This window comes from Styela clava, chromosome 7 (assembly GCF_964204865.1).
Source record: "Styela clava chromosome 7, kaStyClav1.hap1.2, whole genome shotgun sequence".
Lineage (NCBI taxonomy): Eukaryota > Metazoa > Chordata > Ascidiacea > Stolidobranchia > Styelidae > Styela > Styela clava.
Window position 1 is genome coordinate 6,484,441 of NC_135256.1, and position 14,832 is coordinate 6,499,272.

A 14,832-nucleotide genomic window follows, 5' to 3' on the forward strand; every position below is an offset into this window, starting at 1 on the left:
CTGTACTTCGGGAACACCAATTAAGTGCGGCACAAAATAACATGCAAAGGCTATATAATTTAGCCCGTAGTGACATCGCGAGAGACCGCCTTTGCACATTTTCCTGCTATCCCAAAATGCAGATTGGAAAAAAGATTTCACCTTAGTCTCAAGTTTCACATGATTTATAGTCACCTTAGTCTCAAGTTTCACATGATTTATAGTATACTATCCAATATATACTCACCAAATGTTCGTGTTTTTGCGTTCCCGCCGACTGCGTGTTCTCATGCGATATAATTTTGTTCACATAGCCTACCCCGTGATTTATTGACGTAAGACTGACAGGTCGTAGAATTATTAATTTACAGTCCCCGCTGCCATGATATATTTCCAGTTCAATTTAATCATATACTTGGTTTGAACATTCACTGTTTCCTTCATCAACATAAATTGATAATCCTGTTTGGTATACATTTTAGTGTTACACTGATCACAGGTGTTAGGCTGAGCTTGTTTTTACGGAAGCTGAGATACAGGCATTGCGAAAATGTCGTCGAGCAAATTGTCCACCACCAAGATGTCAACTTTGTCGTTTGCTGATACGCGCTTGAAAATTCTGTTTGCCATAGATGCCTCTGATGCCACCGATAAAGCATTCAAATGTGAGTATTGGGGTTTCCTGGCTTTATGAGACTGTATAATTGCAAAATAAGGGCGATGCGCCAGGATAGATGTAAATAATTTTCATCAATGTCTCAAAAACTATATTGCAATATGCATTATCGGCTTCATTTTGGGAGTGTGGCTGTCTGCATTTCAGATAAATATCATTTGCATAAAATTTGAAGCATCTCTTTTCTCTATCTAGAATTGTTTAGATTATCAACAAACAACCGAATAACCGTGTTTCTATATCATCACATTTTAGTTTATTTTGACAACATATACAAGGAAGGTACTGGTGTTATTCTTGTACACTGCCCTGACAAGCCGAATCTACCAACATTTTCTTGGAAAGGTAAAATATTTTAATATTGCCAGCGGGTTTTAGCATACTTTTAGGCATATTCACTTTGTTTTGCGCGCCGAACCGGTACCTTTTTACGAAGTCCTTTCGTAATCGTGAGTAATTATGCCCTCGGTGATGCAATTTGTAACAAGTGATTCAAAGGCTATACGGTTGAGTGCAGTAAAATAATAATACTTATTTTGCGGTTTAGCAGTCACCAAAGATCATTGGCCCGACTTGAATGTTATAAATGACCAACTCATGTTTTATGTCTTGGTGGGTCTATATTAAATCGAGATTTCATTTTAATAATTTATCATTATCTGAATTCGTTTTCCATTAAAAATTAATGCGTCAACATATTTATTTTAATTTCAAGTGTGATTCTTAACTACAATATTCCAACAAGGTCGTTTCTGATTCGTTATCTCGATTTCTATGCAATTCGCACCAACCACAATAATGTATTTCAACTTTTGACTAAAGATAAAACAAAACAAACGTGAATAAGCACTGATGAACTTATATTATAACTCGGTCGGACGAGCCGCAATATTTGCCTTGAGCTCCATATATTTTTCTTGTATGATTTTCAACCCAACGAAACGTATTTGTGGTATCGATGGCATGAATTATCAGGCTAATAATTCCAAACCAAAACATTGATATTTGTTTTTTCGGTACTCCTGAAGTATGCGCACCAAGATGTCGCATAACCGGAACCCTAACCTGGTACACAACCTGAGTTCAGGTTGTGCGCCATCTTGGTGCGCATACTCCAGGAGGTCCGTTCTTTCTTATTCGAAGTGAATATGTTTGAGTGTTTTATCTCCTCGCTGTCAGTTGTTGTCTACTGACGTACACATATTATAAGCCTCCCTGAATGTATTGCGGTGCGGTACTACCAAAAGCACATGACGTAGGGCATGAACGAGTAGTTACAATAGGATTTTTCACGCGGTTTAATCAATAATTGTTAAGTTAAGTTAAAGAATAACCACACCGCTAATCGACCGACTGTTGCGATCGAAATTAACTGGTTAACTACGGTAACTAACTAACTTTGGTCGACGTTCGAATTGGGCTATTCGAAAATGCTATGTGCTATTTCATCAAACACTTAATGATATCTATATATCATCCTGCGACATGTATTTATTTCTCGGTCAAAAACTCTGTCCAGTGTAACCAGCCAGAGTGGGTTTGACTTTATATCAGTGGTGTTCGTTTACAACCAGTGTTCGCGGCATTCTAGGATTCCGCCAATACAGTCCAGCGCTTCCGTAAGTTTATATTTAAATCCGGGGGATCTATATTATCATATGTATATTGTGTAAATTAAATACCTATTAGGGTTACCACTAATATTACACTTGATACACTTTGAAAATAATGTGATTTGCTGGTACCAAGTTTTCGTTTATATGAACATTCATTGATCAGATGTTATTTTTTGTGTGAGACAATTAATGTTAAGGTCCGCGAGATGTGACGTTTCAAATTTGCATACCTCATACGGGATGCCGAAGCCGAAACACCGACTTTCAGCGTCAGAAGACGTTCTCGCTTCGGGAAATCCTGAAAACCTGCTCTTATGATTCAAAGAGTTTAAAATCAAATGATAATTTCGTGTAAGACAATTGCACTACTCCGCATGGATTCCTGAAGTCTCTGAAATGATTTAGCGGGGTTTCGCGCTCCACCGGGAAAGTTGAAAACCACTTTCTTAGGTGATCGCTTGTGTGCGTATTATAAATCTTTACATCAAAATACCAAAAGTGTGGTTGAGATACCACAGAACGTAGATTTATGTAATGTCGCTCAATATGAACTGAATATATTTACAGCCGCAGGTCATTATCCAGCCGAGGAAATCGCGAAAGTTATGCACGATCACAACAAGAAAGCACATGAGGTTGAATATAAATACACTGCCGAATTAGAATTGAAAAAGGCAAGTTAGATTTATGTTAATTCATCTTGAGTGATTAGTATGAAAGCTGTTCTAATAACCGCCAAAGACGGGTGGTCCAAGGTTGTCGAAATCAGGTGCTATATCAGTGCTAAGGATATGTAAACAACGATATAAAACAAAAAAAAATTATTGTAGAAACACATTTTATCATTATTTAGTATTGATCAATCTTGCTATATAAACATTTATGTCAGTCTTTGACAGTCGCAAACACGCATCCAATGTTTCGTCTTCCAATCTGTTCGTTGCATAAAATTTCAGTCTCTCCATAACGGAGAAATAGCTTTAGCAAATATGGGAGCTCAGGAACATTCCCCTTAACCTGGAAACTGCTCATTGAGAACATGCCTCATCCCTTTAACACTTCACCACCAATTGTTGCCTTCCCAGCAAATGTGACGCGGGCCATTGGCCCTCTGTGGACCAATTCGGCCTAGGTTATCCGGGCGAGAGTTGGCCATTCGCTAAGTTCATCGATTTTTCGATTCACATCACAGAACTTACTTCTTTGTTTTAGATCTAGGCTAGTGGCACTATTTAATACCATTATTCAATTTGAATATGGTTTTCTTATGTTTCAGATTCCTCATCACGTCAAAATCATTGACAGCGATCAATCAATCGGACATCGATTGATCAAGATTGCTGAGGAGGAGAAGGTAGACATGATTGTAATGGGCTCGCGTGGCTTGAAAGCAATAATGCGCACCTTGCTCCATAGTGTCAGTGACTACGTCTTACACCACTCCCATGTTCCTGTTCTGATCTGCCCTGCTCTTCATTAGCTGACTTGTTACCTCCGACGGTTTTCAAAACAGCGAGTTAAGGAGAATTTCTATATGATTATTGAATTCGATTTATACTGAACCTCGTTACTATGAGTTTAATTTATAATAGACAATTAGTTGAAAGAATATAAAATTGTGACGTGTACAGGACTGGACTTATAGGCCGCGATGTGTTTAAATTTCATTTCAATTTGCTCGTTAATTTTACTTGTTTCTGCATCTAAGTTCTTACCGTATTCTTTTCGGCATTTTAATCGTTCAATTTGTAAAAAATGTGACATTGTTGCAATGGTCGACTACCCCAGTTACAAATAGTCAATTACGATTATATGAAATATGGACTCAGTTATAAATGAGAATAGAAGAAAAATATATTTCTTTCTGCTAAATTCTATACACCATACTTGTTTGGTTTTTACGAGATATTTTACAAACAGAACATAAATGAAGAATATAATGAAAAATGAAGAATATAATTCAGTGTACACAAATGCAAATTTTTGTTTTTTCAGTTTGTTTATTGTTCACATCATATCGTTGGTTTTTCTTTTGTTTTGGTCTCAATTGAATGAAAAATGATTTTCTCGTTACTGAGCACATCGTTTGGATATTATATATTTTTAATCGTTCTCATTTTGTTGTTCGGCCTCATTTATTGGCGCGGGAATTTACTAATAAATGTGAAAATAGTAGATGCATTATTATTGATTTCATACTTTAAAAATGGCTGGTGTAATAATATTCCATCACTGCCGAGTATCTAGCTCTAGAAAATGGGGCTCCAGAAGTGTGTGTACCAATATGGAGGTAACTAATTTTATTCGTCTACCTTACATCAAGTTGTGTAGAGGGAGGGAAGCCTGTGGCAGGGGGTATATTCACTTGACTAACACAGACAGTCCCTGAACTCGTAATAGAACTAATGTAAGGAAAATCGGAATAAAATTATGGCCTAACCTGGTACACATACTACGAGATTACCGTTCCAACAGCGAGTGAGCAAAGTCTATCTGATATGTAGTCGTTTATTGAACCGCAATCGTCTCGTAGCGTTTTCGAAATTGATTTGCATACAACTGGGAGGTGACAATTAGGTCTACAAAACCGCATTTTGTCCTCATGACATATGAATACGCGTTGCAGTCAGATATTAATAATATTTCTATCATGTTTATATTTTGAGTGACGTTTCCAGGAGGGGAGGTTTTGGTGAATACTGATGATTCACTCGTCTTTGCAATATTGCATAAACTGTTCAGCTATTCATTTCCGATTTTTGTGCATACATCTACATGCTCGGTTTGTATGTATGGGTGTCGCGGTTTATAATTTCATACTAGACTAAAATTATTGTCCAAAAATAAATGGAACCTATTAATTCGATTACCAATTTTGCGGGTTTTATTTATTCATGGGCACCCTATATATATAATATATGTTTGTACGTAATATACCATTCAAACTCTTCATTTTCAAATTTTACGTTTTCTCCTGAAAGTTCCTTCAAAGCGAATCCTCAAAACAGGCACGAATCATCGGTCGTCCGAATAAGTAAACTAATCAATCAATCATTTATTTTGGTTCTCTCACATAAACAATACAAAAAGTAAACGGACAAAATGCAGAGATGCTTGGGAGGCGGGCATAAGTTAAAAAGCGTACAATGTACGTGCCCGCCCACCGAATATAAATAAAACAAACACAGAAAAACGCGATTTAGAGTCGGGCAGTATATTGAAAACAATTAGGACTTATTGAGAGATCACCAGAATTAATATATAAATAAAGCCGATTTAGAATACTGCAAATACTGTGTAGGCCTATGGAATTCCTGGTTGTGTGTACTGTATAGCACAAATCCGAATAAGTAGAAAGCTATAGGACACATCGTTTGCTTTTAGAAAAACGCAAATTCACTAACAATTTAAAACAAATGCACAAAACAGATAAAAAAATGCAATGGTGCCGTTACGCAGTAAACACTAATTTATATCGATAATCGATTATTGGGAAGTTTAGAGTGCAACGTGAAATCAGAAGTAGAATGCAGAATACACTTAGCGGTGTCTTGAACACCTGCGCATGACGCACAAAGCCACAATGCAATTTAGCCGTTTCCTGCATTCAATGCTGTCATGTGCCTCGTTGTGTAGCACGCAATGTTTTAGTTATAGTTACGCCTCGTTGTGTAGCACGCAAGTTATTCAATGTCATCGTTCAGGAAAGATGATGCCATGAACACAAAATTTATTTTTTTCAAATCCGTAAAAATAGGCTTCATTTATCACAATTGAAGATAATTTTGGGGGGATTTGAGCCACGTTTAACGATACCAAATAGAAAGCATCATCGTACAATAGAAAAGATAATTTGATATTGGGAAATGTGCGCGGTGCGCGTGCGAACGTTTTCAATCGTTTTATTGGAAGTTTATTAATTATCCAACCAAAAATGTAGGACACCCACTTTCAGAAATTTTAAATAACGACTTCGAGTTATTTGAAAATGCAACGAATAACAGCAAACCCACTAAGCAGGGAGTTCATGTATTCGCTTGTTATTTATGTTTCTTCCCCCATTATTTAAGCACAGGTGCCCAGAACGTTAGCTAATTAGTCATATTAACCCCACATGGACAGGTCCTGGTTAGCGATAGGGGTGCGCCTTCTTATCGATTTTCTTCTCTCGAAAATGACGATATATTTTATAAGATATTATTAGGAAGTATTTATGGCATACCTCCCATGTTCGGTTCGTTTAAAAGGAATGGCATACTGCCCCTTGCAGTGCCGATATATGGATGCGCCGCCGAGGTAGATCTTCGTCTTGGGGCATCTACACTTCATCTTTTCTTTGAACCTGATAACGGACAAGAGACCAACTGGAAGGTTAGAGCTATAACAACTAACTTCATTGCGAGAATCTTGGAATCTGATGAAGTGGAAGCTTCTACCGAGCGCTGCGCATCGGAGGGAGTGGAAGATCCTACTGCGTCTATCTATCACAACCAGATCTGCCTAGTTCAACAGCGATCTATGCTTGGACATCAGACCTCGCGGCGCATCCGTTGTTACCATCTATGAGCACCGCATAAATACCAGGGTAGGATATCTAATCTACCATTTATGGTGGCTACAATTCGAACAAAAAACTGACACTCACGACGGATATCTGAGTTTGTTACCAAGTCATCTATGGTTATATATATTAGTATTTATATTTACTCATGTGTTCATGGCTCATTTCCTGTAGGCCCAAATACAGTTATATCCTGTATTTAAAGTGGGCGTATCACTCTCATTGGCGACCATCATCATTAATCATGATGCATCACCAACCGTGAACGTCCGTTTTTTTGTAAAAGTAAATTAACTACTTTTCCTGTCACGACATAGAACGGAGCTTATCTTTTTATTCATCGAACACAGAACTAAAAGTGTATTATCACAATGCCATACATCTAATGATTAAGAAGGTTAAATTTTAGTGTCACACTTAGTTCATTTCACATAGCTGCTTTGCCCATTGCGCAATTTTGAAATCATTTTTGAATGAGTGAATTGTACTTCAAATGCATTCCATTCTAGCATGTGACTATTAACACGGTCATCCATTAATCGCCGTGGCCAAAAAGAGTACCGTCACGTGCCTTGTATGACATATGTTGCGTCAAGTATAATCACAATTGTATGTGCATTCATGCATGCATAACTTAAAGGCATCGCAACCTACATCGACAAATGATTTGTATTTTAAACTATGCGCGCAAATTTTTGAAGGAAAATACATACTTTAATTAAAATATTTGCTTTTTCAAAAATTTCAGGCTTTAAATAGTTTTTAAAAAAATGTTGGATAGCATATCGCTACAGTTCTAGGCTGCCGCGAGTTACTTTAATTTTCACGTTTGTTTTGACTGTGACGTCATGCTGGATCAGCTGTAAACAAAGCAATTCCAATAAAAGATCTCGACGCATCAGATAGACTTCCTACTTCCTGTTTGTTTTCAAACGAAACTTACTTTTACTTTCACTGCGGATATACGACAGAAAGGTTATTTACCTCTTTGAGAAATCAGAATTTTAATCTATATAGTTGGCATAAAGTATATAAAAAGCCTGACAGTCATATTGTGGATTCATAGTCCACAGAGCAATTTGTATTGACAGATTGAGATAAAGTTTTTTTTAATCGAGTTGAATTTTTCTAATACAGTAATAAAAGCGTAGGACAACAATATAGGGAAAATCTCGAGAGTGGCAAATTCCAGAATTCGAAAAAAACTATTATTCAAACTGATTACCCAGTCACCCCCAAAAAATATCGAAAGTCAGAAAATTGTATGAAAAATGACAAGCCCGATGTTTTCTCGACCAAACCCTGGTTTGGATCGAAGTTATGTTGCTGAAGCTCATGAACGAAAAACACCTTCACCTTCCACAGCATCCCCAAGACTTTCAAGAAAAGTTCACAATGATTTGACTGATACAGAAAAGTCTGGAATTCCTCTGAACACACCATGGACCATGTGGCTGGACAGGTCAGATTTTTTTCAAATTTTGAAATACATAAATATGTGCGCTGTTTTCTTATTGTGTAGCATTATGGTATTTTATGTGCCATGATTCGTGATTTATTTCATAAGCAACTTTAACTCTCTATTTTTATATTTGATGACTATAGTATTATTAAATGCTCATATTGAAAGTGTTATGTGAATGTTATAAAATGTTGCATTCTTTATTTTTTATTTTTTTTATTTCAAAGGCTAATATGCCAAGTTTATATTGCATTCATGATATTTACTCTGTAAAATCATTTCATATAATTTTACTTTTTCGATCATGACTATTAAATTTTCATTCAAATTGTCCCAAATCGTGTTATAAAATGTTACATTCTTCATTTTATAAAGTCAATATGCCAAGCTAATAGCTCATTTCCTAAATAATTTGTATCTGAGTGCCTGAGCTCCAATCTATTTTTGAAATTTAATGGATAATGAAAAATGGTAATTACATGTAAATATTGTATATAGTAAACAAAAATGAGAGGTATTGATATATTGACACTGAACCTGTTATTTCTTTTTATGCTTATTTAATTGAATTCAATTGGGTGGTAACTGACTTTGATGACCCCCAAAGGTCGTATCGTTGCTTCCCAGTCATATACCGAAAACATCTGTTTATTTGATATTTATATATGTATGTATATATTGTTTTCTCGGTTTGACAAAACGAAATAAACTCTCTCTCTCTCTCTCTCTATTATTGCATGTAATACTATAAAAGGAGTTGCTTAAAACAAGATTACACACGCAGCTAAAAGTTGAGAAGGCTCCTCTCTGATCAAAGTTCCAAATAACCACTAGCAGCCACTGAGTGAAATATCTCGTACTGTACCCATTACCCCATTTCTGCATCCACTCAGACGTTAAAAAGGCTTTGAGCAAACCACAGGTCGGCAGTGGCGGCCGATATATTACATGCTGCAATCACTGAATAATATCAGAATTTGGAAGATGTATTTAGAGAAAATGTAATCGCTACTAAGAAATATGGTTAAAATAAATGTTTATTATTGAAAATAAACTGTATTTTCCCAAATGTCTAGTTGGACTTCTCAGTAAAACCTAACATGTTTACAGATCTATCCCAAGAACAACCGCAAGTGAATATGAAGCTACATTAAGAAAAGTCTACACCTGCTCCACTGTTGAGGTTTGTTTTGAAAAATTTGAATAAAGCACCTGTGACAGAAATTTGTTCACAAACGAAATTTACACAAATTTAATTAAAAAACATTTATGTCTAATTCATTTTTTTCTTTGATATAATTGTTCTGTTAGAGGCTCTACTAAACATTCATTCTAGAGTACTATATTAATATTGACTGCCTAAAGCATGTATTGTATCGCTATCTCTGTGTCAGCATACATTGAAAACAAAACAAATCTATATACCTGGTTTAACTTTAATGAAATAGGAAGTTGTCCTCAAATTAAAAAAACATTAATTTTTTATTATTATTATTACGTAGTCCTACTTATTATATCTGGCATAGTCTCACTTCAAACTTGGCAATTTTTATTTATTTTCTACCACCAATTATGGAATATGGATGATGTGCACTGCATTGAATACTGCTAAAATGCATTTATTGGTATATTCTCTCTGAATATATATTCGGTTTTGTATAATGAGTAAAAACTCGCCTCAAATACATTTTTATTGAAAGGTGTCTATAAAAATGGGATTTAGTATCATTATCCCTGCTGATATATTTTAAATGTTCTTAATGCTCTATGGCTCGGCGCTTTGGCGCACATTACTAAGCGTTAGAAATACCTCGTTACCGCATCTCTGATTATCTTTTGTGGCTTCACACATTCGAATCCAGTAGGGGATAATTATGTGCGAGAAGATTGCTGGACTTTTCGCTAACATAGGGTGGTTCTTGTAACTGCTGGTCAGTTATGGCTTCCTCCACCATCAGGTCCATGCATCTGAAACAAATAACTGGCTAACTAATCTCATACCCAACATGGACTGGTAACCGGAGAGGGATCATGTTTATAAAGTGTTATTTGTTCAGAGTTTCTGGGCAGTCTACAACAATATACCAGAACCATGTTCACTGTTGATAAGATACAGCTACCATCTGATGAGAAATGAAACTAAACCAATGTGGTACGTATTGATATGATTATGATTAAACTAAGACCAATATGTGAGCAATAGTTTTTAAAAAATTGAAATAAATATAACATATCATTGAGAGATACTATATTTAAAAATGCTACGGTGTGGTCTATATGTCTTAATTCAATCAAACTTTGTGTAGACGTATTGAAAGTTTCATTTTAGAATTTATTTATTTAATTGGTGAAGTATGATAAATACCAAAAAATTGGATAATGTGAAATATATGAAATAAAAATATTTGTAGACTTTGCAAGGTGGATTTGGGAACAAACTGTTAATGCATCAATTATATTTCGATCAGTTATTTTTTATATGAGAAACTGTTGATCCCATTTTTTAACTTGTTTATTTGCCTTACTATACTACCCAGCATGTTTTGCAGATGCTTCACCTTATCAATACATTTTACAGTAGATGCTCAAAAAGATAAAATTGATTAAATATGTTTAGACTATTTCTCCCTATTATTGCTTATATTTTTCGTTAAAATTTTCAGAATTATGTTTACTGTTGCATATCTTTCAATGTTAAAATTGCCTCAGGATAATATTTATAAATTGTGATTGTTTTTTTGCAATTTTGTGACCTCTGTTACTGAGGTCAAGTCATGACACGCATATTTTTGAAAAATTAGATACACTACACACTAAATATAAATATAAAAAATTGGACTTTTCCCATGTTGTCAATCTGTCACAACCAGATCTGTGTTCAGTCCAAATTTTTGTCAGATATGGGCTATTTGTGGCTTAGTTTTATATAGTGGTTATATTTGATCTATAAAAAGCATGATGTCTTTTACAATTAGAGTGTTTAATATAGCATAATAAAATGTAATCATTACTTTACAAGAATTTGATTTGATGGAGTTGAAACCGGCACTATTTTTATGACATATTATTTTCTCTGTGATACAGTTCAGGTGTCCAACTTATGACTTATTGCCAATTTGTAAGTTGGTTATTGAAAACATGTTTTCTTTTTCAAAGGGAAGATCCAGTGAATAAAAATGGAGGTGTTTGGAAACTAAAATGTCACAAATGGGCAACAGTAAGTGTGTCTGATTGAAAATTTGAATAAACAAATTTGTAACAGAATAGTTTGATTCACTGGAAACGATTATCTCATATGTTTAGAAATTCTGAACATTCAGAATTTTTATGTTTATTAATAAAGTCCTGACTCATAGTGCACTTATTATGTTTATTTACTGTGTAGATGCTGATATATTTTGAGACACACATATATAAACAGAAGCCAATTTTATGAATGACACTAACAAGCATTTTCTTCAATACATATCTCCAGTTTTAGATATAAATCTCAAAAATCATGTCAGAAATATTTTGCTCTTATAATTAAATATTAACAATGTTTTTGTTCAATATCCTCAAATTGTAAGTATTGTGTCTAAAAACTTTTTAATTCTGAATTATTGCCCTATTATTTCTCAGAATAAAGTTTGGAAGACTCTTCTACTTGCAGTCATTGGAGAACAGTTTAGTGACAATGTTGGAAAAGGTAGTTTGTTGTTCTATTTCGCCACTCGATAACCAGGTTTAGTTTTCGGCGTCGCCTTTCACCCTGGAATGCAATTTTGTATATTTCCTTTAATTTTTTGTATGTATAGTTTGTATTTTCAGCATGGTGAAAGAATAAATACTGATTACTGATATTTCTTATATAGATCATTCATGTTTTTGAATAAGCTCTCATTTCATGGTCAATGCATATTTAATTCACTTACTCAAATTGCTTGAAATAAACAAGGTATATCACAAGGCACTAAGCGTATCATGGGGGTTCTTTCTTCGTTCTATTGAATAAGATGTTCAATGCTCGATTTGTGGTTGATTTCATCTCCTATATTGGGTTAGTAAGTTTATGATTTCTCATAAAGACTGTTGAATGGTCACAATTTTTTTGGCGCTCCAGAAGTGTGTGTACCAATATGGAGGTAACTAGTTTTGTATGTGTAAAGGGACTGAAACCTATGGGCACGGGGTATATTCACTTGGCTAACACAGACAGTCCCTGAACTCGTAATAGAGCTAAAATAAGGAAAATCGGAATAAAATTATGGCCTAGCCCTAACCGAGTACACATACCACGGGAGTACCATTTTTTCTTCATAGCTCTCGTCCCTGACAATTTGCTAATCGATATTACTCAACTCCTGCTCGTTGTAGTGTTGTCAGGAGTTTGACGATTATTCACAATTACCAGAGATGGCGAGTTATTTACAATGATTATTTATCCAGGTGATGATATCATGGGTGTAAGTGTGAGTATCAGAGAAAATGAAGATCTTATTCAAATCTGGAGTTACAACTGGGAACTTGAACCTGCAGCAACTGTTTTAGATAAATTGAAAGAACTTCTTCCAGATGTAACATTTCCAACAGTATTTTATAAACGTGAGTATTCAATTACATTTGCCACAGGAGGAAGTTTTTTTTTCCATTAGTTACCAGTCTGGTTGGGTATGTCAATAGAATCAATATTAAGTTTGTACAAATGATTGATGGCAATAGCTTAACATGAACACACATAAATCATCCTGTGCAGTGTGCACTATTCACACATGATTGTATAACTTGAAAATTTATATAAAACATATAAATCCAAGTGGTAATCAGTAATACTAATTTAATATGTTCTCAAAATTCAAACAGGTCAAGCATTGGGCCTAGTCTTTAAAATCAAGTTATAAAGGTAATTTAACTTCTTCACACTTCAATACCACGCAATAAAATAGGCAACGTTGAAATTCTTTAGTTTCTACTATATCTGAGAATATTACAGCAGTTTCAGAAGCTCTGCTAGAATTGTATTTTCCCTTAACATTATGTTATCTTACTGCATTGATATGTCTAAATAAATAAATAGTTTCAAGATTATGATAGTTTCATTTTTAAATATGCTTGAATTAATCTTCAAGTATCTCTGAAACTTTTTTATCTCAACAATTTTCATGACTATATCGATGATTCATTTTATTTTTAGCACACCAGCAGCACTACGCCTTCGAGCCCCGAAGACATATGTAAAACATTATTTTTTTATATTTCAATATCTGTTGTACATAGTTTTATATTTTTAATATAGTTTTAGTGCAATTTGTCTATCTGTATAGTACTATGTTTTGGCCTATAAATTAGACAAAGTAAAAGCAGATTTTTACTGATTTATATCTTTGAGTTGTATTGTCCATTATTATGTAGTATATATAACCGAGTGCGATCCTTTACCTTCCAGAGTATCTATAATGAATAGTTATAATCTAGTTATTATGAATAACATAATCCATCAAATACAAAAAACTACAGGAACAGTTTGAAAAAATTAGAAAACTAATTATATTCGGGCACATACTAGAAATGGCCAAGACAAATTATGGGTGTTTAATTTACTAAACTCATTAAACTGGCATTATGAAAAAATGGTATTCAGTGTAATATTGAATATATATTCTAAACTCAGTGATATTTAGAAGGTATTTGATGGGACTGACATTGACAGGGAATAAATATGAATTCATGATCTTTGTAATTTCTGATTTTGCGAGCAGATTCTATTCTGCATTTATCTTAATTAGTATATATGTATGTTTATTTGCTTCAAAAATGTAGCAGTATTTGCATAATATTGAAACAATATAACAGAGATGGGATACATGTTTGCAGTATCTCGGCAAATTTATGCCACTGATAATGATGGTTCTTCATAAACATCTTGTTATACTGTTGCATTTGTCGCTTTTTAATCCTCAAAATTTCCATAATTTCTCAGTCAAGGGCGTTAGCGCACTGCCGCAAATAATTAAATATATATTAGTGATTTCTTTAATCTTTTTTATGTAATTTTAATCTTTTTTTAAATAATTTTGCTTGTATTTCCATTTGATATATCCTTAGTTTCTGTAACATCTTGATGCCGTAATTATATCTTTTAATCTCAAATAATTTTGCTGTTTTGTTTGACCTTAAAGAGATACTGCAAACACACTTATGTATGTTTTCCTCGAGCTCTTGCTTACTCACAATATGCTTCCAAATTTATTATTTAAAATTGAACTAGTTTTTGTGGATAACCGTATAGTCTGGGATTTTATAAAATTTTCAATTTGTATTTTTTTTGGCTGTGACTATTTATTTCTCAATCTAAATTAAATCGCGATTCATTCAATTTTGATGGAATTTTCTAATGTTTCTTAAATTGTTAACAAAATGGGTCAATTACCCACAATGTCCCATCTCTACCAAGTTCCCTTTTTATTGTTGGAACTTTTTTTTCTTGTGGCTTTTTATTTCAAGTGTGATTCTGGTAAAACTTTTACAGCCTTATGAATAAATATTGTTATTGCCTGTA

General features: G+C 34.2%; 2 protein-coding genes across 2 annotated transcripts; both read left to right on the forward strand.

Annotated features, from left to right (window-relative positions):
- Window positions 1-438: 438 nt before the first annotated feature.
- On the forward strand, window positions 439-4,455 carry LOC120328045 (uncharacterized). Its single transcript, XM_039394430.2, has 4 exons — window positions 439-644; window positions 911-1,000; window positions 2,839-2,945; window positions 3,548-4,455. Exons 1-4 carry the CDS (start codon window positions 530-532, stop codon window positions 3,749-3,751), a joined length of 516 nt encoding a protein of 171 aa, XP_039250364.1. The 5' UTR covers window positions 439-529; the 3' UTR covers window positions 3,752-4,455.
- Window positions 4,456-7,846: 3,391 nt separating this feature from the next.
- On the forward strand, window positions 7,847-14,832 carry LOC120328345 (eukaryotic translation initiation factor 4E type 3-like). Its single transcript, XM_039394805.2, has 7 exons — window positions 7,847-8,294; window positions 9,405-9,477; window positions 10,352-10,446; window positions 11,451-11,511; window positions 11,916-11,982; window positions 12,723-12,878; window positions 13,468-14,832. The coding sequence occupies exons 1-7, from the start codon at window positions 8,104-8,106 to the stop codon at window positions 13,509-13,511; spliced, it is 687 nt and encodes a 228-aa protein (XP_039250739.2). The 5' UTR covers window positions 7,847-8,103; the 3' UTR covers window positions 13,512-14,832.